The following is a 24,586-nucleotide window of genomic DNA, read 5'->3' as shown; positions in this document are numbered from 1 at the left end:
CGGCGAGACGCCGGTGATCAACGCCCGGGGCTGCGATGTCTTGGTGGAGACTAGGAGCAGGAGTCCAAGCGGGAATGGTGTCGACAACCGTGCCATGACGGACTGCGGTACCCTCTCCGAGACAAAGACTGTTGGCGACACCCGCCATGGTCCCGTTGATATTCACTCCTTGAGGATGAGCAGTGCCAAGAGTCCTGGCCGGACGGAACCCAGCCAGACAGTCCGTTCAGCGTCGAGGGCAATCCACATGGACTCTGCCCTGAGCAGTCGCTGGGCGGTGAACAGCGCCAGGAACGTTCCCTCGATAGAGACCAGTACCAGGCCAGAGGTGACTGTGGAGATCCCAATGGCGGCTTGCCGCTGGAGCGTGGGGCCGACATCGGCAGTGTTCCATAACGTCCCGGGCCGCCAGGAGGGCTTCAGGCGTGGATGACATCCAGACATCTGGAGAGGCCTGTTCTGAAGGGGCAGGGCTACTCCGCTCAACGTATGTCAGAGGCCTGGGGCCCGGTGGAGATCGAGGACTGCCCGACATGGGCCTAGCCTCTGTCCCAGACTTCCCTCAGAGCTGCTGTGAAGAGGGAGTCTTCCTGGCCCTCTTGGTGTGCCCCATGGACAGGGAGCAGTGCTGACTAGTCGATGGCACTGGAGGGGTGCCGAGTACCAATGCCGCGGGTGCAGGGTACCAGTTCGGAGCGGAGTGCTGGAGTAGGGTCAGCACCGACTCCATCAGGATTATCCGGAGCCTAATGTCCTTTTCTCTTTTGGTCTGAGGCTTAAACGACTTGCAAATCTTGCACCTTTTGCTGATATGGGTTTCTCCCAAATAGCACAATCTGCATGCGGGTCACTTCTTGGCATAGAACACCTACAAGAGCCACATGACTTAAACCCCGGGGTGCGGGGCATGCCCTGGCCTGGGGTCACTGACTAACTAAACTAACTAAACAGCTAACTAACTACAGGTACTAACACTGAATGAACGAACTGTTCTGGGGATGAGCTACAGCAAAGCTGGAGCAGAAAAGTTCCGACGCACCTTCACTGGTGGCAAGAAAGAACTGAGGGTGGGGGGAGCGCAAAGCTCCCCTCATACCACGCCAGGCAGGCGCCACTCCAGGGGTTGTAGGGGGCGCTCCCCTCCTACGGGTATTCTAGGGGAAAAATTTCCAGCACCAGTGCACGTGGTGAGCACGCACACCTATTGTGGAATACACACATGAGCAATCACTCGAAGAAGAGCCTATCCGTTCATTCCCTTTGGGGCACCTGTCATTGGCCACTGTCAGAGGACAGGATACTTGGCTTCATGGATCTTTGGTATGACCCAGTATGGCCATTCTTATGTTCTTATATGGTAAAATGAGAAAGTAAGCAATTTTTCAGTAATAGCACGCTGAGACACTTTTGTATTTTTATGCTTGATTTTGTAAGTAAGTAGCTTTCATGAGAGGTGAAACTTGGGGTACACAAGACAAATCAGACTTCTGAAAGGGGTACAGTAATCTGGAAAGATTGAGACTCACTGATTTAACAGATATAACTGAAAGATGAAGAACTGTATTTTGAGAACTATTTTGCGACATGAAACAGATCAATTTTTATTCACTTACTCCTTTGCTCCCCATAGTTATAGCAATGGAAACCAAGTATATTCATTTCAAAAAGTTTCTTGGTTGCATCCAAACTGGGCAGAGAGAGGGTGTCAAATGCAACAGTCTCCTCTTTCAGAACTAAGTGAAATAATGTTACTTACTGATTGGCTGCCCAGTCCGCTAGGTCTCCACTCTCCAGAATAAGGTGATTTTTGTCTGGCTCAGGGGGGCTACTGGAGACTGCAGGTGTAGGAGATTGAGAAGAAAGAGAATCCATACTGCCAGTCGGCGTGTCCTCCCTGGGAGGGCTGTGGTTGTCAACTAGAAGAGGAAAGCACAAAGATACAACAAGTCAGGAAGATACCATTAAAAAAAAATAATCTAGTGCACAATAAATTACTTAATTATCCAAACGACAACATCGTATGTTACAGTGAAACCTTTACAATAAATAACTTTCAGTGTAACAAGTATCCCCCACCACAAATATACGTTATTAGTATAACCCAAACGTATTTCAATAACTATGGAACACAGTTTTGCTCCACTTTTGTTAGAAGGTTACCTCTGCTAAGCAAATCAAGCTGGCATTCCACTGAGTGGTAATTTATGACGGACTTCCTGTTCAGACTGGGATTCTTTGGGTCCCCTATCTTTCTTAGCTTAAAACCAATAATGTAACATAAACACTCCGGGAAATGATCTTTCACAAGCTAATGCAATAATCATAATCGTATCAAATGCAAGACTGTGGAATTTACAAAGGTCACAATAGGAAACAAACCTATAACAAGCAGACAGTTGTGAAACACGTGATATCTTTAGGACATTTTAGTGTATTGCTGCTGCTAATCTGTAATTAACCCCATCGTTTTCTGGTCAGCTGATTGTTTACATGTTGCTCCTAGAATATCACCTAGCGTGTAAAATATTCAGAGATGATTTATTTAGCTGGCACCTTTGTTTCTCTGCCACTAGAGACCGTTTAAGAAACAGAGCATCTATTTCATCGCAAACAATGACAAAATTACAGGTATGCCGCACCACTGTGTTATGAGATTCCCCAAGACAAAAACCATCCCACATTGAGCTGTTCTGCTTGGATCCATCTATTTAGAAGACAGCTTTTCATTTTTAAATGTATAGTTAGAAATGTCTGGAGGAATGTATAAAATGAGAGATTACAAATATTCATAGAATAGAATCATAGAATATCAGGATTGGAAGGGACCTCAGGAGGTCATCTAGTCCAACCCCCTACTCAAAGCAGGACCAATCCCCAATTTTTGCCCCAGATCCCTAAATGGGCCCCTCAAGGATTGAGCTCACAAGCCTGGGTTTAGCAGGCCAATGCTCAAACCACTGAGCTATCCCACCCCCGAATGGGGCCTTTGGGTGCTACCATAATATAAATATACGCTAGTAATAATAAATATTCAAGACAACCTTCACAGGATTCCCTCCATGCACCTTCAATTCTACTCCTACTAACATATGCCAACACATCCCAGAGAAGTGGTGATTAATACCATATTAAAAATATTATATGGTGATGACCCCTCAACCTCATCATCAAGTTCAACTCCTTCAGGCAAAAGCTATACATCCCAAATCCTACCATTTCATGTCTATATAATTATCTGATCAATAGCTGATCAATTATCAATTATCTGATCTGGTCTCTAAATTGTAGCATTAGTCTGAGAAGCTGCATATTGTGTACTCAGTACTCTGCATGAAAAAAAAAACCCCTACAAATATGTTCTAATTCAATAATTGACACTGGTAATTAATCCCCACAAAGAATGGTTCAGTTTGATATAATCTAATCTGAGTTGAATGTTTTACTGTTTCACTGATCTGATTTCCTTTCCCCCCCCCTTTTTTTTAATTTAAATATTGTCTACTAGGAACACCCTCAGAGGCTAAAAGCCATTGTCCTCCACCTCACAACTACTTTATCCAAGTCAATTTCTTCCACTGAAATAGCAGAATTTCATCAAAGCAGTCAACTCCTGCCTTTCCCACCAGCTCTTCACCATCCCCCTTCCACACAAACTTCCTCGTGGCTGGACTTTACAAAAACTAGACAAGCCATTTACAAAACACACTTTGCTTCTCTGCAAAAGAAAAAGGACACTAAACTATCTAAACTACTACATGCCACAAGGGGGCACAACAGTGGTTCCCTTAACCCACCCAGCAATATTGTTAATCTATCCAACTATACTCTTAGCCCAGCAGAAGAATCTGTCCTATCTCGGGGCCTCTCCTTCTGCCCCTCCACCCCCACGAACATGATACAGTTCTGTGGTGACCTAGAATCCTACTTTCGACGTCTCCGACTCAAGGAATATTTCCAACACACCTCTGAACAACATACTAACCCGCAGAGAGCTTCCTACCAAGACTACAAAAAGAAGGATTCTGGATGGACTCCTCCTGAAGGTCGAAACAACAGACTGGACTTCTACATAGAGTGCTTCCGCCGACGTGCACGGGCTGAAATTGTGGAAAAGCAGCATCACTTGCCCCATAACCTCAGTCGTGCAGAACACAATGCCATCCACAGCCTCAGAAACAACTCTGACATCATAATCAAAAAAGCTGGCAAAGGAGGTGCTGTCATCATCATGAATAGGTCGGAATATGAACAAGAGGCTGCTAGGCAGCTCTCCAGCACCACTTTCTACAAGCCATTACCCTCTGATCCCACTGACGGTTACCAAAATAAAATACACCATTTGCTCAAGAAACTCCCTGAAAAAGCACAAGAACAAATCCGCACAGACACATCCCTGGAATCCCGACCAGGATTGTCTGGCTATGTAGACTCCCTCCTCAGGCCCTACGCTACCAGCACTCCCAGCTATCTTCGAGACACCACTGACTTCCTGAGGAAACTACAATCCATCGGTGATCTTCCTGAAAACACCATCCTGGCCACTATGGATGTAGAAGCCCTCTACACCAACATTCCACACAAAGATGGACTATAAGCCGTCAGGAACAGTATCCCCGATAATGTCACCGCAAACCTGATAGCTGAACTTTGTGAATTTGTCCTTACCCATAACTATTTCACATTTGGGGACAATATATACCTTCAAATCAGCCACACTGCGATGGGTACCCGCATGGCCCCACAGTGTGCCAACATTTTTCTGGCTGACTTAGAACAACGCTTCCTCAGCTCTCGTCCCCTAATGCCCCTACTCTACTTGCGCTACATTGATGACATCATCATCTGGACCCATGGAAAAGAAGCCATTGAGGAATTCCACCAGGATTTCAATAATTTCCATCCCAACATCAACCTCAGCCTGGACCAGTCCACACAAAAGATCCACTTCCTGGACACTACAGTGCTAATAAGCAATGGTCACATAAATACCACCCTACGGACCGCTATTCCTACCTACATGCCTCCAGCTTTCATCCATACCACACCACACGATCCATTGTCTACAGCCAAACTCTAAGATACAACCGCATTTGCTCCAACCGCTCAGACAGAGATAAACACCTACAAGATCTCTATCAAGCATTCTTACAACTACAATTACAACTACCACCTGCTGAAGCAAGGAAATAGACTGACAGAGCCAGAAGAGTATCAGAAGTCACCTACTACAGGACAGGCCCAACAAAGAAAATAACAGAATGCCACTAGCCATCACCTTCAGCCCCCAACTAAAACCTCTCTAATGCATCATCAAGGATCTACAACCTATCCTGAAGGACGACCCATCACTCTCACAGATCTTGGGGGACAGGCCAGTCCTTGCTTACAGACAGCCCCCCAACCTGAAGCAAATACTCATCAGCAACTACACACCACACAACAGAACCACTAACCCAGGAACCTATCCTAGCTATAAAGCCCGTTGCCAACTCTGTCCACATATCTATTCAGGGGACACCATCATAGGGCCTAATCACATCAGCCACACTATCAGAGAGGCTTCTTCACCTGCATATCTACCAATGTGATATATGCCATCATGTGCCAGCAATGCCCCTCTGCCATGTACATGGGTCAAACTGGACAGTCTCTACATAAAAGAATAAATGGACACAAATCATATGTCAAGAATTATAACATTCAAAAACCAGTTGGAGAACACTTCAATCTCTGTGGTCACTCGATTACAGACCTAAAAGTGGCAATTCTTCAAAAAAAACTTCAAAAACAGACTCCAATGAAAGACTGCTGAATTGGAAGTAATTTGCAAACTGGATACAATTAACTGAGACTGGGAGTGGATGGGTCATTACACAAAGTAAAACTATTTCCCCGTGTTTATTCCCCCCCTCCACCCCCCACTGTTCCTCAGACGTTCTTGTCAACTGCTAGAAATGGCCCACCTTGATTATCAGTACAAAAGGTTCCCTCCCCTCCCCCCGCTCTCCTGCTGGTAATAGCTCACCTTAAGTGATTACTCTCGTTACAGTGTGTATGGTAACACCCATTGTTTCATGTTCTCTATGTATATAAATCTCCCCACTGTATTTTCCACTGAATGCATCTAATGAAGTGAGCTGTAGCTCACGAAAGCTTATGCTCAAACAAATGTGTTAGTCTCTAAGGTGCCACAAGTACTCCTTTTCTTTTTGCAAATAGAGACTAACACGGCTGCTACTCTGAAACCTTTGAAAGAACAGCTTCCTTAGAGATTAAAATGACATACAACTAAAGACACTCAAGTGATAAAAAGTGATCATCTGAAAATTTCTCCCTAAAGTAGCTGCTAATTTAAGGATCTAAATTAGCCTGTAGTAGCAAAGTATGAAACTCTGAGTAGGAGAATGCTAACCTCAGAAAATGAGTCATTCATATTCTAGCCTAATCCTGCTCACTCACAGAACAGCTGCACTGCTTTACTGCTTTGCAATGATACTTTGAGCTGATAATTCTTCAATATTGCTGTTCTAATTTGCATGGCATGACATGCCATGAGAACTGTACAAGTGTCAAGTAAAAACTAATTCATTACATCTCTGTTACAGGTATACATGTCAAAATCAGAAACATATTCTAAAGATTAGACAGTAATATTGTAATCTTACTTCATAAGGTAAGTTAATTCTAATTCTTTAAAACTAAAACTAAGTCATAATGCACATTTCCCCTTAAAGTCTTGCTAAAGACCCAGTTACACTGATAGCACCAAGATCCTCAGTCAACATAACCGTTTCGGAGGATTTGTCTAGTTCTGTGATTTGCTAAACATTTACAATCACAAACCGTCAAATGGGAATATAATCTATATAAATGCACGCAGACAGGTCAAGAATATAAAGCACTTCTATTAGTATGCAAATACTCGGGAGGAGGGTTATTTTAGTTTACAGGTAGGCTTGGCAGTGCTTCCATATTATAAGTTGTATGTACAATATGAAGTCCTTCAGACACAGGGTGAAATCCTGGATCCACTAAAGTCAATGACAAAACTCCCATTGACTTCAATGGGGTCAGGATTTTACATGTAGATTTTACAGTTTGTCACAATTTCTTTCCTATAGCATAAATATTGATATGGATGTGCCTTCATCAGTTTAGAACAACATATTACAGTGTTACCTTCTAGTAACACAAAAGATTTTTTGCTACACATAGATAATCTCAGTGTTAGTTTTGGAGACTAAGTTATGTCCCCCAAATTCTAAATTAATTTTCATAGATCATAGAGTTTAGGGCCAGAAGGGAGTTGTAGTAATAGCTGGGGCCTAGTAGGCCTACCTCAGTTGCGAGTCTAACTGTGGGGAAACTGGATAAAAATCCACAAAATGTCACAATAACCTATAACAATAAACAGTGATGGGAAAAGGGGCAAAAGGGAGAAAGAAAGTCTGAATTAGTGTAATTAGTTTAGTTAATTAATGTAATTAGTGTAGTTGTAGCTAATTTAGTTAATTAGTGTAATTAGTATAGTTAGTCCATCATCCAAATCCGGAGGGATGTCCTTACCACACCAGGACAGAGAGAGAGGGACCTGGATGATACCACCACCTCCGCCAGCTCTGGCTAAATCCCAGATATCATCTGGGATGGGAGACTGTCGTCCCCCCACATTTCTCCTCCCTCTGGTCATGTGTCCTTTTCCATCCTGACCTTATTTCTGCTCTTTCCTACCACTCTCCTAAAAATTTGTAATCTCATCAAAGAATGAAATTAGAATTGTTTGACAAAACCAATCTCACATAAAAGCTTACAGGCATTACTTACATTCTAACCCGTTTATTCTTTATCAAGTGAATCCTGTCACAGTTCAGGGAAACTGCACCTTTATTATCCCTCTATGGTCCAGCGCCCATTCTAGGCACCAGGCTCCTCAGCCACCATTGTTCCCCCTCTTGACTGGGATTTCCAGACTGCACAGCTTCCTGCCTATACTGTGGCATCCCCAGCAAAATCAGATTTCCTAAGCCAGCTTGCTTTACTTTTCTCCTCAGAGAAAAGACACAGTTATAAGTTAGCGCAAAGTTCTTTCTAAGCAAGCACTTTTATTCCTATAGTAGAAGCATTACAGAGAAAATATATTTTAAAAAAATAAAAGAACCTACATGCATTCTAGTAAGCTTACCAGAGACCATCCCCTAACTCCAGCAAGGGCTCTGGTTGGTAATTAGCCCTTCATGCCTCACACAGGAGTTTTTCCTGAGGTTCATAACAGCTATTGCTCAGAACTAGCTCCCCCCATGAGCTACTGAGTCCTTCCTTTATCTAGTTTGGGCTTTTGAATAGGTGAATAGGTAATCAGCCAGATAATGGATTTCTCTTCAGGGCACAATTTCAAAAGGATGGCTCTGGAGGGGATTCCATTCTTCCCAATTGTTTCCTAGGAACTCCATTCAACTAAATTCAGTCTTGTCTGGTCCATTGGGGTCTTTTTGTTTTGTTTTGTTAAAGAGTCATTTGAAGCACATAACACTTCCCAGTGTTTACATTAATCCTTTCTCCCCCTTAAAAGAACCATCCCACAACAACACATAAACATTTGCATTTTTAACACAATGATCTCCTAAGATACTTTTACTTAATTCAAAATAGGTTTTCCAGGATATTGTCATATCTGTCACAAACCCACATCAATTTTTCTATTAATTTTCCTGGGATTGATGTTGCGCTAACCAGCCTCTAGTTTCCTGGGTCATTCTGCTTGCCCTGTTTGAATACTGACAGAACATTAGCACTCTTCTAGTCTTCTGGAATTTCCCCAGTATAGTAATATTTATTAAGAATTAACAAGTCTCCTCAGCCAACTCTTTTAGGCCTCTTTTGGGTGCAAGTTCATTTGGGCCCATTGATTTTAAAATGTTTATCCCTACAAGATGTTGTTTGACATCCTCCTTAGTTACTAATGGACTGGAAAGAATTCCATTATCCTCAAGTAATATGAGTACATCATCCTGCTTTTTTCCAAATATTTATTGAACACTTCTGTCTTTTCTGCATCATTAACAATTTTACCATCTTGTAATGGCCCTAGATTCTAGCTAGAATTTATTTTGCTGCTAATATACTTTTAAAACTCCTTATTATTCTTAGCCCTGCCAGCCATGGAGGTTCTCTTGATGTCTTTAGCTTTCCTTATCAATTTTTCACATTTCAAACTTTTAATTTATATTGATTGCTATCTATTTAGTTTCTTTCCCCCCATTTTTTATGTATTGCTTTGAAAAGCCAGTAAAATTCTAGAAAGGTTCAGAGGGCAGAGCAGCCTGAAAGCATTATGATGTCCACTGTATCTATGATGTCAAGCACTTTACTGGCACAGTGGGTGGCTTGTTTTTTTAAAAATTCAGTAGATTAATTGATTCCTAGATTCTGTAGATTGTTAATTTTTTCCTCTATTGTGGTTTTTCCCCCATTTCTTCTACATTGTCAAATTCTGAGAAGCATTGTCAAGTTCTGTAGGTGTAAATGTGGCATTGCATTACTGGATTGATATCTTTTATTCTTTTAAAGAGGGGCATCAGGAACCTTCAGTTCTCCTCCCTCTCCCAAAGCCTCTTCATTATAGGTAGCTTCTATATAGAAAAATAGGCAGAACGTAATTACTTTTGAAGTTCATTGCCATTACTTAAATTAGCTAGAGGGCTACCTTTCTGATCACTTCCTTCAGTGTATCATTGAGTGGACTGTTGTCCTGAGCGTTTCATGGGTGTTCCTCAAAGCCTTCATCCCCACCCAATTTCTTTTCTCTTACTACACCCTATCTCTGGGTGCTCTTATCTGCAAGCCTAATTTAGACTATCATCTTTATGCTGATAACTCACAAATCTCCCTCTACCCATTCCAATGTCTCAGCCAATCTTTAGGACAACTCTGCGTGGGTTGTCCTCAAACATCCACACATCGATTGAAACTCTGTGAGACCAAAACTGAGTTCTTGATACTCCTTTTCCCCAGCACTATACCCTACCCCTTTTTCTCTATAATCATTGGCAACACTACCATCATCTGGGTTACCCAGTCTGTGAGCGTGCATATCACTTTTGTCTTGGCCTTCTCTCTCAAGCCATATATACAGGCTTTTTCTACATCTTGCCTCTTCTTCCTACATAGGTACAAGATCCAACTTTTCCTCTCAGTCCACATAACTACAACTCTGCCTCTGTGCTGTAATGGCATGGTCCAAAGGACCAAAGGGCCTCAGGCCAGTCGCCCTGTTCAATTCAGACCCAGCTGAGAAGGGGGTCAAGAGACTCCTAAAAGGGCTGAGAGAGCTCAGCTGAAGAGGAGAATGGCAGGAAGCAAGTAGGTTTTTGTGGAAGGCCCTGAAGCAGCATCGAAAGATACGAAGGGAAAGGCCTCTGAGCCCCTGCAAACTGCTTTGATCAGGAGAATAGCTTTGTTTTGTCTTTGAATACTAAACTGAGCTCTGATGAAAAGATGCTGAGAAAGACAGGCCAGCGGCCTTACATGTGGTGGAGAATGCAGACAGGTGACTGGTCCCTGGAACAGATAGGAAATTGAAGCAGCTACAGGAAAGATCAGGATTTGCCTCTCCCCTTGTTTGGTTGTCTGTCTTTTTTTTAATACTAGGAGAAAAGAAAGAGGACATTGTCAGTCTACTGGTAGAACAGCAGCAGCAGACCCAGGCACTCCTCCTTCAACTCCTGCAGAGTCAACAGAAATAGCAGGACGCTCAGCTTGCCACTCAATAGCAGTGGCTGGAATTCCAACCCCAGCAACAGAAACTGTTACTGAAACATCTGGAGAACTGAACTTTAGGGAGTCTTACTGGACCTGAAGAGGGTGGCTCAGGCAAGCCTTGCACTGGGTTGGCAAAGATGGGGCCAGAAAACAATGCTGAGGCTTTCCTCAGCACTTCTGTGTGAGTAGACAGGGCTGCAAGCTTGGATGAGTTGATTTGGAAGCCTGGGTGGCACCCATTTCTGATAGGAGAGACCCAGGCAGGGTACCAAGTATTGAGTGAGGAGCAGTCTGGCTTACATCCCAAGGTAAAAGCTGCTATTTTAGACAGACTGGGACTGACTTTGGAAGCATACAGTCGTTGATTCCAGGTCAAACAGTTTCCACAGGGAGCATGCATGCACGTAGTGGCCCAGTGGCTGCAGGACCTCACTACCCATTGGTTGTGTCCAGAGACTAGCTCAGTAGAGAGAGTTATAGACCTGGAGGTCCTGGAACAATTTTTGCAGGTCCTGCCTGTGGGAGCCCAAAGCTGGGTAAAGCATTTTTGGGCACTTTTCATGGGCAAGGCAGTGGAGAGAGTGGAAGCCTTCTTGGAGGCCAAGGGAGCTGAGCGGCATATTCCAGACCAGGAGTTTCTCACTAGGGAAGGCAAGAAATGTATGCCAGATCAGTAGTGCCCCCTGACTTTGGATGTGTGGTATACCCTGTAGCCATCCCTTACATTTGAGTCTAATCAACTCAGTGTAGCTTTGTTGTATGCCATATCAAGGAACCTGAGTAACAAGACCAAAGTCAAACTGAGGTCTTTGGGAACAGAGTGGAAAAGATCTCGAAGGCTACCCCAACACGAAGGAGGCGGGGGGAAACTCTCAAGTGGAGATAATCCTCGTAGCCATAGACAGAGAGCATTTTAGAAGAGTTATGGGCCCCCAATAAGTCATCTGACCTAGGGGAAGTTCCCCTAAAGGAGCCAGAAAATCTCATTAGTACGTTTCCAATGCATCAATTATGTGGGGTGCTATTTTAGACAAAGGGAGAAGTTGGGATCCCCTAAGAAGCATGTAGGCCATATTGGTCACCATGGAGGAAGGGCTCAGATCTGTGCTTCGGACGTGGGAAGGTGGGACATGTATTAAAGGGATGTCCTGGGACCTCAGAGAAGTACATGAGGGCCCTGCAAATGAAGCAGAACATTGCCCAGGAGAGTCAAAGGAGGAGGAAGTGTATAGTCGGTTAACAGAACTGAGCAGTTCCCAGGTACAAGAGGAGAGAGAGGCTCCATCCTGGACCAGGAATATAGGGGAAGAACTAGACCCAAAGACTAGCACACCCAGGGAGATTGTGTGCAGGGTTGATGAGAACAGAGCAGAGGTCTTTGCCCAACCTAACAGCCTACTGACTCAGCTGGCAGAATGCTTAGAGGGACAAGGGACAAGGTTTTGGGCACAAGCCATATCAAGGGAACAAGAAATGGTATATATCAGAGGGAAGGAAGAGAACAAGTGAGCAACAATACTTGATACTGGAGGAGATGGCAAAGAAGTTTTGCACTGAAGTTCTCCTACAGCGACAGCACACAACAGAAAAAGATAAGAAGATGGAGACCCTTGAGGCTGAAGTGACTACCCTAAACAGGAAAGGACTGTACCCTGGTGAGGATATAGACTACAGACATTGTCCTCAGGCCAGTCAAGCGGAGAAGCTGTGTAACAGCCTGGTCTGCCCCTTTAAGGGCCAGAAGTCTTGGGTCCAGCTGGACAGCTAGCCCTGTTTCAACCCAGCAGGAAAGGGGTCCAGTCTCAGAGAGCTTAACTGAAAGGGAAAGCTGTATGAAGCCAGTGTGGCAGCCCGGAAGCAGGGGGGCGAGATGCAAGGGGAAAGGTTTTGGTCAGAGGAATAGCTTTCCTTTATGAGTTTTAAATAAACTGTTCTCTGGGGACAGATCCAGACTTTGGCCATGGTGTTAGTCTTTCCTGGGCTGCGGGAAACAGGACCGCAGCCTATACATGCCCTCATCACTTTCTGTCTGATTACTTCGTTTTTTTTCCTCCTTTATGGCCTTTCCCACAGAAACCTTGCCCCCTGTTCAAGTCCATTAAAATTTGTTGTGATCAAGATCATTTTCCTGGCTTGTGCTCTAACCACAATACCCTTAGGCTTTCTGCAGGCTTCCCTTCACCTCTTCAGCTTGTGTTTATAGTCCTTTATAATTTAACCCAACCTTACCTAAAAAATCTAGTGATTTATCACATTCTTGACCCTCATCTTTGATCCATTATGTCCAGCCTTTACTGTCCACCATTCAGTTTCTCCTTCAAGCACCTTTGCACTTTTTTCCATGTCAACCCCTATACACAGGGAAAACTCCCTTAGATAATCCATAAAAGCACTATCTTCTAGTCTTTTAAAACCCTCTTTTAAGACTCTCCTCTGTTATAGCAATAGATCCTGTCAAACTAACTTGTATCTTTTTTGGATGAAATTACAAATTTGGTTGATAAAGGTGTTGACGTAATATATTTAGACATTTGTAAGACATGTGACTTGATACCACACAATCTTTTGATTAAAAACTAGAATATAAAATTGTGATATATTAAATGGGTTAAAAACTGGCTAACTGATAGGTCTCAAAATGTACTTGTAATCTAGGAATCATCATGGAGTGGGTGTATTTCTAGTGAAATTCCGTCAGGATGTGCTCTTGGCCCTATGCTATTTAAACTTTTTATTTAAAGTTAAAGTTTCCGTGTCCTGGAAGATAACAAAATCATCATTGATAAAGTTTGCTGGTGACACAAATATTGGGGAAGTGGTAAATAACGAAGAGGACAGGCCACTGATAGAGATTGCTGGGTGTAAGTAAACAATATGCATTTTAATATAGGTAAATGTATACCTCTAGGAACAAAGAAGGTAAGCCATACTTACAGGATTCTATCCTGAGAAGCAATGACTCTGAAAACCAATTAACGGTGCATAATCAGCTGAACAAGAGCTCCCAATGCAATAGCGTGGCCAAAAGAACTAATGCTACAGTGGGATACATAAACAGGGGAAGAGAGGTTATTTTATCTCCGTATTTGCATTGGAGCAAGTTCTACTGGAATACTTGGTCCAGTTCTGGTATCCACAATTCAAGAAGGATGCTGATAAATTGTAGACAGTTCAGAAAAGAGCCCACAAGAATGATAAAAAGATAAGAAAACAGACTTAAGGAGTTCACTCTATTCAGCTTATCAAAGAGAAGGTTAAGGGGTAACTCGACCAGTTTATAAGTATATACCTGGATAACAAATATTTGGTAATGGGCTCTTCAAAAAATATTTGATAATGAACTCTTCCCAGGATGGAAGTTGAAGTTAGACAAATTCAGACTGGAAATAAGGTGTACATTTTTAACAACCAGGGAAATTAACCATTGGAACAATTTACCAACGGTTGTGGTGGAGTCTCCATCACTGGCAATTTTTAAATCAAGACAGGATGTTTTTCTAAAAGATACAATCTGGAAATTATTTCCGGGAAGTTCTATGGCTTGTTTTATACAGGAGGTCAGACTAGATGATCATGATGATCCTTTCTGGCACTGGAATCTATAAAAGCCTGTCCTTGCTCTCATCTTTTTTTACTCCCTTAATTCTTGAACTCCCACACTCTTAACCTTCTCCTCCTCCTCATTTCTACTCCCAGTTAAAAAGAAAAAAAAAAGTTTTGTCAGACAAAATCTGTAACAAAACTGTGTCTATCACCATGTTGTTCAATAAGTTTGTATATTATTTCACCTTCCCAACTCTCTCTCATCCCTCCCCTGCTCCAAAATCAGAGATTCTTAGGGTTGGAAAACTCTAAATATATAAAATGTAATAATATTATCCATATCAGAATCCAAACGCAACTTTCCAGCTAGGCTAGCCAATTTTATCTTTTTTTTTTATTTTGTTGTTGCTGTGATTGGAATGCATGTTCTGTTCAAAGAATATTTTGTTGTTGGCTTCAAAAACTGAAAGAAACTGAAATAGCTTGACAAACATCAAGAATCAGTCCTTGGCTTTAATCCAAGAATTTTAAATAAGAAAACATCCACTTGTAACAAGAGCCAAGAAAACCAGACAGCTAACACCTTCTCTCTCAAGCAATTAACCAGTTTTTCTGCAAACTAACTTGAGTAGAGTTACAGATTGCACCATCAAAAGAAAAAGTAATCTTTAAGATCAGCCGTATTAACAAAATCTATGGGTCAAAAAGTAGTTTATAAAAATGAAAAATTCTGTAGTAACAGTACGTAACGTGAAGGCTTCACACATTCCCCTGAGATATCAAGATGACAAGCACGGTATAGATTATAATAACAACATTTTTTCATGCATTTGAAGGTGTCATGTTGGCTGCACAGATATCCCAAACTGGGAGGTTAAAAGACCTCCACTCATTTTTTTTCCACCTTGCATATTGTAATAAACAAAGTCTAATGTAGGTAAGGAGCAAATAGAGTTGAGATATTCATTCATCATAAGGAACAATTTTTCCTCAATAATACAGATATCTAACTGAGTAGAAAGTAGTCTTATTTGTCTGTGAATTTATGATGAATACATTCAGTGTTTTCATTTAAAGAGAAACTTCACAGATTAGAGACAAACTATGCACATAATAAACATCCACAGAAGAGTAAGAATTACATTTGGCACTACAACTTCAACATGTACAGCAGCAGAGTAAAATGGTATAAAAATATGACAGAGGATCAGATGTCTAACAATGTCAATACAAGTTAAAAGGAATCACATGATATGAAGTATGGATCACATTATTAAGTCAGTGGCAGCTAATAGGCATTACGTTATGACAAGAACCACCACCTCTACTTCAAAAGGTCAATGGAATTCTTATGTGAATTAGATTATGAACTGAAGGGGACCAGTTAGGTTACAATGTCAACAGAAATCAAAACAAATTACCTTATACTGTTGAAGCAGAACATTCACATTTACATAATCACAACAGAAGTTAAAAGATTCTGAGACAAGATACTTAAGCTTCTAAAGGGAGAGGAAAAAACTAGTCAACCTACTCCTATTTGCCCCCTTCACAGCTGTCACATAATGGATTTGATTAGCACAGCGGTTGCAATTTGCACCCCTGTGCCAACAAGGGCAGACTAACCCCAGAAAGCCTGTTAAGGTGGCTGTGTTTGCACTGACATCCCACTTCAGAGATTCCACCAGAAGAATGCAGCTTCATATTATGGTCAAGGCTCATCAGATGACTCAAAAACAGAGGCTCTTCGGGATCATATTAAGTCAGCCCATCTCTAAATAGGGCTTTGACTCTCCCAAACCAACAACATTACACTGCCCACTTTCGGATGGTGCTAGCTAGCCAGGTCCAGCAGTATAGGGGTTGTGAGCCTCTTGTGCCAATGCCTCTCCCATTAAGGGTGGATTTCCCACCACTACAGTCCACACGGATCATGTTCAAATGGCAGAAATCAGGAGTAGTCTTTTATATTAAGATCTGAAGAAAGAACATCCAGTGCTGAGGAAAGTAATTTCAGTATAATCATCTTCTTTCCAACTGAAATGTGTAAGCAGAACTCTGCTTATGACTCAGACCCAGTCTACACCCCAAAAATTGCACCTATTTCACTAAATCTGCTTCTAAATTGACCTAGTTAAACCAGTCCAAACCCTCTCATGTGGACACTCTTCAGAGCAAGGGTGACATTTAGCTAGTTTATTTTGGTAGCAAACCTTAACAAATAACACTAAGATTAAAAAACAAAAAACAAATTTCAGGGTTCCTGAGATACTAGTGTCTGAATATTAGGTTCCTGTACACTGTGTGAAAGACAACTCTATTACTGCATATCATTACATGGGAAAGATTTTTGTTATTGTGTAGCAAATCCCATAGACTTCTACTGCTATGTTATTAGTATATTAGTATGTAAATTAGACTACATAAAAAGTATTAGGTTTTCCATTAATTAAAATGTTAAAAAGGACTGTTGCACACTGCAACCAATACAGATTTCTGTCAGATAGTGGGCAGTAGATGACTTGTTTATCCATCAGAATAATAATTCTTTTCGAAACACGTGCAGTAAGAGTCAGGGTTGCAGAACATTAGGTAGGCCAATTTTTCTTTATGCTAAAATAATTTTTAACATATGGCTACGATTGACCTCACTTTTTTCCTAAAGACCAGCTTTGATTGATTTAAAAAAGTGTGTGTGTGTGTGTGTGTGTGTGTGTGTGTGTGTGTGTGTGTGTGTGTGTGTGTGTGTGTGTGTGTAAGAATGCATGTATATATTATATACAATGTAGAGAGTTTTATTAGAGAGATTATTTTCCCCAAACCCAAAATGATTCAGGAATGCTAGAAAAGCAGTATCAAGAGGCAGAACCTGTCTGAAGACTGGTTCATGCAGCTTAAGGTCTGCAACCAAAATGCGAGGGAAAGGAAATGTGTCTTCCATCTGCAAGACATTACAAGCTGAGGGCACTTCTCCTTCCTCACTCACGCAAAAGCTTTTTAATTTTTTTTTAAAGTGTTTGTATAAATTTAATAAAACAAAACACGTTTTCCAGCCACATTTTTACCACCTGGAATATCATGGAATTACCTTCATTTATATCTGTTCCTCTTCAGGTTCCCCCTTAAAATGTAGGGTGAAAAATTTTTAGATTGCCAATTCCTTTAGTAAAATCCACACTGATGTGCTGAGTTGTAGGTGAACCTTTCACTGAGCTAACTTAAAATGAAATGCTTCAAGAATCCTCATCTCTTCATCAAGCTGTGGCAAACAGTTCCAGGCACAATCACAAATCCAGAGTTGGAGCATCAGTTAACCTCATAATTAAATTCTGAGATATGACAGATCGAAGGGGAACTGTGTGAACAGAAATCAGATTCAAAAGTGTGGAGTTCCTCTTTCTACTCTTTGAGGATTACAATGATAAGAGGAGGCTCTATCAATCAAATGAATTGAAAAGCTATGGGTGAGGCTCCTAGGGAACCTCCTATAGAAGAGCCATAGGTCACCAAAAGGGGGCAGATACAGCTAGAAGAGAAAGCAAGGATAGTTGCTGGTGAGAAGGCAGTGCCATGACTACACTAGTACAAAAAACTCCACTGTAGGCATTATGGCAGCAAATATGGCATATGGCAGCAAATATCCTTAAACCCAGGGCTATTTTATTAAAAGTTTTCTGTTCTTTTCAGGACACAGTGCCGTATTGGATGGCTGTGAAACAAAGGCACATGCACTGGCAAGGAGTTTACGGTGCCTTTCTCGTCAGACGTCATCATCATCATGGGTTTATTTTGACTTGCCTTCTGAGTTTTGCAGTATTGGGTTTGGCAATCCTGTCAGTTAGTGGGGCCATGCCAGATGGCTGCTGTGGAACTCCTGTGAGTGCCTGCGCCAGGTAGACATGGACCGCAAAAAGAGCTCATGCACTCAATACAGGCTCCCCTAACTGACAAACTGAGACCGTATCACCTTGTTTCCACTTTTCTTTTGCTATTTAGTATTAAAAAAAAACAAATACTTTCCTGCCTTCATTTAGAAGGAAGCATGAGCATTAGCAGTAATTGAACAAGCTAACATTGCTACAGAAACACAGGGCTGGTCTTCACTATGGGGAGATCAACACTGCAGGGATCAATTTAGTGGGTCTAGTGAAGACCCGCTAAATTGATGGCAGAGCACTCTCTGGTCGACCCCACTACTCCACCTCTCTGAGAAGAGTAAGGGAAGTTGACTGGAGAGCATTTCCTGTCCATACAGTGCAGTGAAGACACCGGGGTAAGTTGACCTGAGCTATTTTGACTCCAGCTACGTTATTCATGTAGCTAGAGTAGCATAACTTAGATCGACTTACCCTGGTAGTGAAAACAAGCCCTAACATTCCTCACAATGGTTTCCCGTATCTCCCCTCCTTTTCAGTATATAGGGGACTGCTGGAAAAGTTAATGAGGAGGCCTATGTTGAAAGGTTTTCAACATGCTAATGACACTCAGCTCTGTTTCCATTTTGTCTTAATTAGAGGGTGAGGAGAAGAGAACAGCCATTCTGGGTCAGACCAGTGGTCCCTCTAGCCCAGTATCTTGTGTTCCAACAGTAGCCATTACCAGGTACTTCAGAGGGAATGAACAGAGCAGCCAATCATTGAGTTATCCAACCCCTGCCATCCTGGCAGTCAGAGGTTTAGGGACACCCAGAGCATGGGGGTGGCATCCCTGACTATCTTAGCTAAAAGCCATTGATGGGCCTATCCCCCATGAACTTATATAATTCTTTACTGAACCCACTTATACTTTTGGCCTTCGCAACATCCCCTGGCAATGAGTTCCACAGATTAACTGTGCATTGCGTGAAGAAATACATCCTTGTATTTGTTTTAAACCTGCTATCTATTAATTTCATTGGGTGACTCCTGGTTCTTATGTCACGTGAAGGGTTAAATAACACTTCCTTATTTAGTTTCTCCACATCATTTATTATTTTTATAGATATCTATCATATCCCCCCTTAGTTGTCTCTTTTCTAGCTAAACAGTACCAGTCTTTTTTAATCTCTCCTCATATGGAACCTGCTCCAGACCCTTAATTATTTTTGTTGCCTTTCTCTGTAATTTCCCCCCACTTCTAGTGTATCTTTTTTTAGGGGGACCAGAAATGCTCACAGTATACAATGTGTGGGCATTCCGTGGATTTATATAGTGGTATTATGATATTTTCTGTCTTATCTATCCCTTTCTAATGATTCCTAAGATTCTGTTAGTTTTTAGACTTCAGCTGCATATTGAGCAGATGTTTTCAGAGAACTATCTACAATGACTCCAAGATCTATTTCTTGAATGGCAATAGCTAAAGAGGAGTCTGTTTCAGTGAATAGTAGCTCATTGAGAACGGATGAGAGGGTCACGGCTGTGGCTCAATCCACAGAAGACTGAGGTAACATTGTTAGGTTAAGGAAAGCAACTATAGGATATGGCAAAATTTGTATTGGCCCCTGTGACTGAAGGTGCATGTTTGTCATGTGTGATCACAATTTCGGCGTCTTGCTAGTTTTTAGCTGATAACATAGGCAGCCATGACCAAGACAGCTTTTTCTACCTCCATATGATCAGGAGGTTGATGTTCTATTCTTACACGCAAGGACCATTCTATCATCATCCATGCCTTGGACACTTCAAGATTAGGCTATTGTAATGCACTTTTCAAGGAGCTAAACATTAAAGCTATTCAGTAACCGAACATTTTGTAGAAGACAACTGCTCACTTCCTAAGAGTGTATCCCAAGTGTTACACATCTTGCATGACATTCTTGCCTGTATGTTGCTGCTCACACCGTCTCAAAGGACAGCTGAATTATCTTCTATCTGCTGGGCTCCAGCCAGGCAGCAGGGTACTGACTAAAGTTTCAACTCCTAACCACCAGGTCTCCACCGTAGCACCTTCTGATCAGGCACCCGCTCTGCTATTCTACCCCGCTGTTGGTTCCTAGCCAGAAAGGAGCAGTTGTAGTTGGAATTATAAAAGGAGGCAGTCTGTCTGTCTCAACTGTCAGAGGAAAATGAAAAGCCTAAAAGAGAAGCCAGGAGCTGTCTGGGAAGCACAGGAGCTAATGGGGAAAAGGAGGGGAAGAAGGTAATGGGAGAACAGGAACAGAATTTGGAAGACTGAATGAGAAAGGGTAAAGAGGAGCAGGAGCAAAACAGGGGAAGATTCCCTTAACTCTCCCATCAACCTTTTATATCCAGAACCCTAATCTCTAGGTTTTTCTCACTCACACTGAACAACACCAAAAAGAGAGACAAAAACATCCCATTAAAAGAAATGCTCTCTCATTCACTCCAGTATTATTCCTCATTAATAAGACTTGAGCCTATTGCTTCAGCTGTTTATTCTGCAAGCATCCTTGCATGCCTGAGTAAGGAATATTATCTTTTGAATGGAGGTTGGATAGTGCACAGCTGGAATGAAGCAAGGGTACATGTCAGTGGCTTCCATGCTTGGGATTAAAGGCTTTTAGTACGCCAAATTGGCCTGCTTACAGTGTTATGTGCCCTTGCATGTCTATGTGCAGAAGATGGAGCATTACAGAGATAGAGGAATATTGCAGGAGATCTGACTTTTAACGATGCTCCTTCTCCAGGAAAGATTGACCTTATTTCCTAGGCTCACTGGTCCTCTTATTCCCCTCATTATTTTATTATTGTCATTGTAGTCATGTCCCCTTTTCGATTTTTATTTTTGAATATTCCTACAAATTCTATTTTGCATACTGAAAGTGAGAGAGCACTTTGCCTATATTTGGGAAATAAAAATGTGCATGGAAAGAGACTCTGTATGTGGCATTGGATACTTCCTGGTGTGGGGAAGTTACACCTGAAAGTTACACAAACACTTCTACCAGCAGAGTCAGAAATGGAGATGATTCAGGGCCACATTCCATACTCCACATGCTTGTAGCTTTTGGCTTCTCTAATCCTAAAGGCCACCATGATTATTACAATTCTCAGGCTACAAATAATTCCCTACCTCCATTTTTAATAATTTTGGACAAGGCTCTTATTTTTATTTGTTGGAGGGGGCACTGGGTTAATAGATTTTCCCCATTTTACCTCTGAGAGCATTTTTCTGTGGAATGTAAAATGCAAAAATAAATAAATTAGGAATTTAATTGTCTCTTGGATGAAATATAAACAGAGCTTTCTTCTGAGAAACTTTGTTGACTGTCTATGTAAAAACTGAGGACCCCATGGCACTTTTTGGAAAAAAGAAGGGGCGTCTCCCTCAATAGAATACGTTCTAATTTCCAGTGCTATCTATCTACTTCGTTTGTAAGGCTAGTACGACACATAAATCTCAAGAGTCACTGCATAACTAATACAGAACTCTCCATAATGTTCTGTGGGGTAGTATATGAAAGAAGCTATTTTGAAAAAAAAATCTAGTTTCAGAGGGCAGTCAAACTCTGAACTGATCACAATATAATTTTCGGGCAAATCTGGTACAAATATTCTGCAGTGAAAACTGGAGGATCAGGCCATATCTCAAAGAACTTCTCAGTCCCCCAATAAGCGGTGTTCTACTTGAAATACTGACAGGATGAAATAGTTCAACATGTAGCTTTCATAATTTCCTTACCATGGAAAAACAAAAAAAAAAAGACCAACAAAAAATATTTCTGTTGTGACTTGGTTTGCCTTTCTGGCAACAAGTTGGTAAAATATAATACTTGAATTGTTTGCAAACAGGTTTAATATCACCTAATTACCTGTGTAAGGAAAATCCATGTGCTATCAGACCCCACTGCAGATAAAATAAAGAAGTTAATCAGTGTGTTTTTCAACCTGTTACCACTATCAATATTTACTTCAGTTACAGTCCTATGTCTGGGTAGTTGCTGCAAACATTTTGGGTGCACTCAAGAATCTTTGTGACTTGAGAGTGTTTTTTAAAAAGAAAAACTGGTCTAGATCTTGTGCTTTCAATCCACTGAGTGGACTCTGCAGCCTGTTGACTCCCTGGAGCAGCTGATAGTTAAAGGCTTGTTTCCTCTTTCCGAATGATTTCCTGGTTTGCATAACAATTCTAAGCGAAACATGCTCAAGAAATTTTCCAGCACAGAGACAGTTTTACTTAGTGTCAAACACGCTGCTGAGAGTTCAGATTTTTAATGCATTATTTTGTTAATAAGAAATATATATATATATATATATATATATATATATATATATATATATATAAAACGCACACACACATACACACTAATTTTAAGGTACCTTTTTCTATAAATATATAAAAACTAGCTGCTCTCTTTAAACAACAAGGTTGTGACAAATCAATCGAATTCAGAAAATAAAAAATATTGGCCAATGCTCTATGCTTAACTCATGCCACTGTGAATTTAAAAAAAAAGGGGGGGGGAAATGGTTTAATGTTTAATTTCCTGTTAACACACACACACACACACACACACACACACACAAGATAATATCTTCCAAGAGCAGTTATAAAACACGTATTTGTTAGCCAAGAAACTAGGAAAATATGGAATAAAGCCCAACCTAACTTCTGCTCCTTCTCCATTCCCCACAGAATGAAGTAACTGAAAGCTTGTAAGAACATATTAGAGCTATTCAAGTCTAACCAGTGACTAGATAATTAATGAGGCTGTAATACATATTATGTTTCCCATCCACCAAAATGATCCTTCAGGTAATGACATAGTTGGGCTAAACATTCTGTGTTACTGTATGTATTGTAGCCAATGTCAAATAATTAGGATATTGGCTACTGACAAAAGTTCCTCAGAAAACTGAACAGCTAAATTCAAATGAAAAGAAAAGTCAATGTTAATACACAACACTGTACAGAGAAGCCACCTATCAAACAGCCAGTTCCTAAGAGCAAGTTGCTGAGAGACCTGAGTGAATACCACTGATTTCAACATGCATGTAGTACATTAAGGGGGGAATTTTTCAAAGGCACAAAAGGAAGTTAGATTCCCAAGTCCTACTGACACGAAGTATAGGGTTGCCAACTTTTTAATGGCACAAAACTGAACATCCCTTCCCCAGCCCTTCCCGAGACCTCACCCCTTCTTCAAGGCCCCACCCCTACTTGCTCCATCCCCCCCTCCCTCTGACGCTCACTCTCTCCGACCATCACTCAGACTCCCAGCCAATGGGAGCTGCGGGGGCGGCACCCGTGGGCGTGAGGGCAGCGCGCGGAGCCTCCCTGGCTGCCCATGCATCTAAGGGCCGCAAGGACCTGGTGGCCGCTTCTGGGAGCCACGCAGAACTAGCGCAGGTAGGGAGTCTGCCTGAGCCCTGAGCCCCCGCTGCGCTGCTGATCGAACTTTTAATGGCCCGGTCAGCGATGCTGACCGGAGCTGCAGGGTCCCTTTTCAAACCAGTGTCCCAGTTGAAAACCAAACACCTGGCAACGCTAACTAAGTAGGAGTTAGGTACCTAATTATTCTTTCAGGCTTTAAAAAATGTCCCCCAAACACATTTTAGGATTATCTGACAAAGCCCTACATCACAGTATTGTGACATCTGAGTCACGACAACACAGACATCCCCATCCACTGTGATGGCCTATTACTAGGTTATCATGCTGCATCAAATCATTACCACAACACAACCCACAGGCCTCAAAAGGGATCACAGCAAGCACTGAATTACCATGTTACACATAGCAATATTCAAGCTTTAAAATGTCAGCCTTTTTCTTATTTCAAAATACCCAAATCAGGAGGGAATATGGGCTGTTTCTTTAGCTAAACGGCAAGGTTAGACAATCTGCCCCTCCTTGTATTTAGCTCACACTCTGGTTATCTTTCCCAGACCTGAGGAAGAGCTCTGTGAAGCTCGGAAGCTTCTCTCTTCCACCAACAGAAGATGGTTCAATAAAAGACATCACCTCACCCACCTTGTCTCTCTCATATTATCGTTATTTTATCAATACCACTGTTTTAAGGGCCTAATCCTGTTCCCAATGAAGTCAACAAGAAAACTCCCATCAACTGCATTAGGATCAGGATCAGATCCTTTATGTGAGGTGCTGCCACTGTCTGGTGGGAATTCATGGGTCTAAACAGAGTTTGCATTCAAAATGGTGGCAATGGCAGCTTCAAACATGCTCAGCAGCCATTCAAGTTGTGTAAAAATATTTAAATTGAAGATTAATTTATAATTGGAGAAACTGTTTACGTCTTTTAGTTTGTCAGCATATTCTTCAGTCAGCAGGGACCACACACCCAGCAATGTATTAACCTTTTTTAATATATGCCTCTAGTTTC

The 24,586-nt window shown here is 41.7% G+C and overlaps 1 protein-coding gene across 2 annotated transcripts in view; it reads right to left on the bottom strand.

The window, feature by feature from the left end:
• ARHGAP10 (Rho GTPase activating protein 10) overlaps positions 1-24,586 on the bottom strand; it is a 250,366-nt gene that overhangs the window by 32,566 nt on the left and 193,214 nt on the right. For both annotated transcript variants that reach the window (XM_038400392.2, XM_038400393.2), the window contains one exon: positions 1,757-1,916. In XM_038400392.2, coding sequence (XP_038256320.1) covers positions 1,757-1,916 — 160 coding nt within the window. The remainder of the gene's footprint in view (positions 1-1,756; positions 1,917-24,586) is intronic.

The sequence above is a fragment of the Dermochelys coriacea genome, chromosome 4 (genome assembly GCF_009764565.3).
Source record: "Dermochelys coriacea isolate rDerCor1 chromosome 4, rDerCor1.pri.v4, whole genome shotgun sequence".
In the NCBI taxonomy this organism is placed as follows: domain Eukaryota; kingdom Metazoa; phylum Chordata; order Testudines; family Dermochelyidae; genus Dermochelys; species Dermochelys coriacea.
The sequence above is the reverse complement of the archived record's forward strand: the minus strand, read 5'-3'. Positions and strand labels throughout refer to the sequence as shown.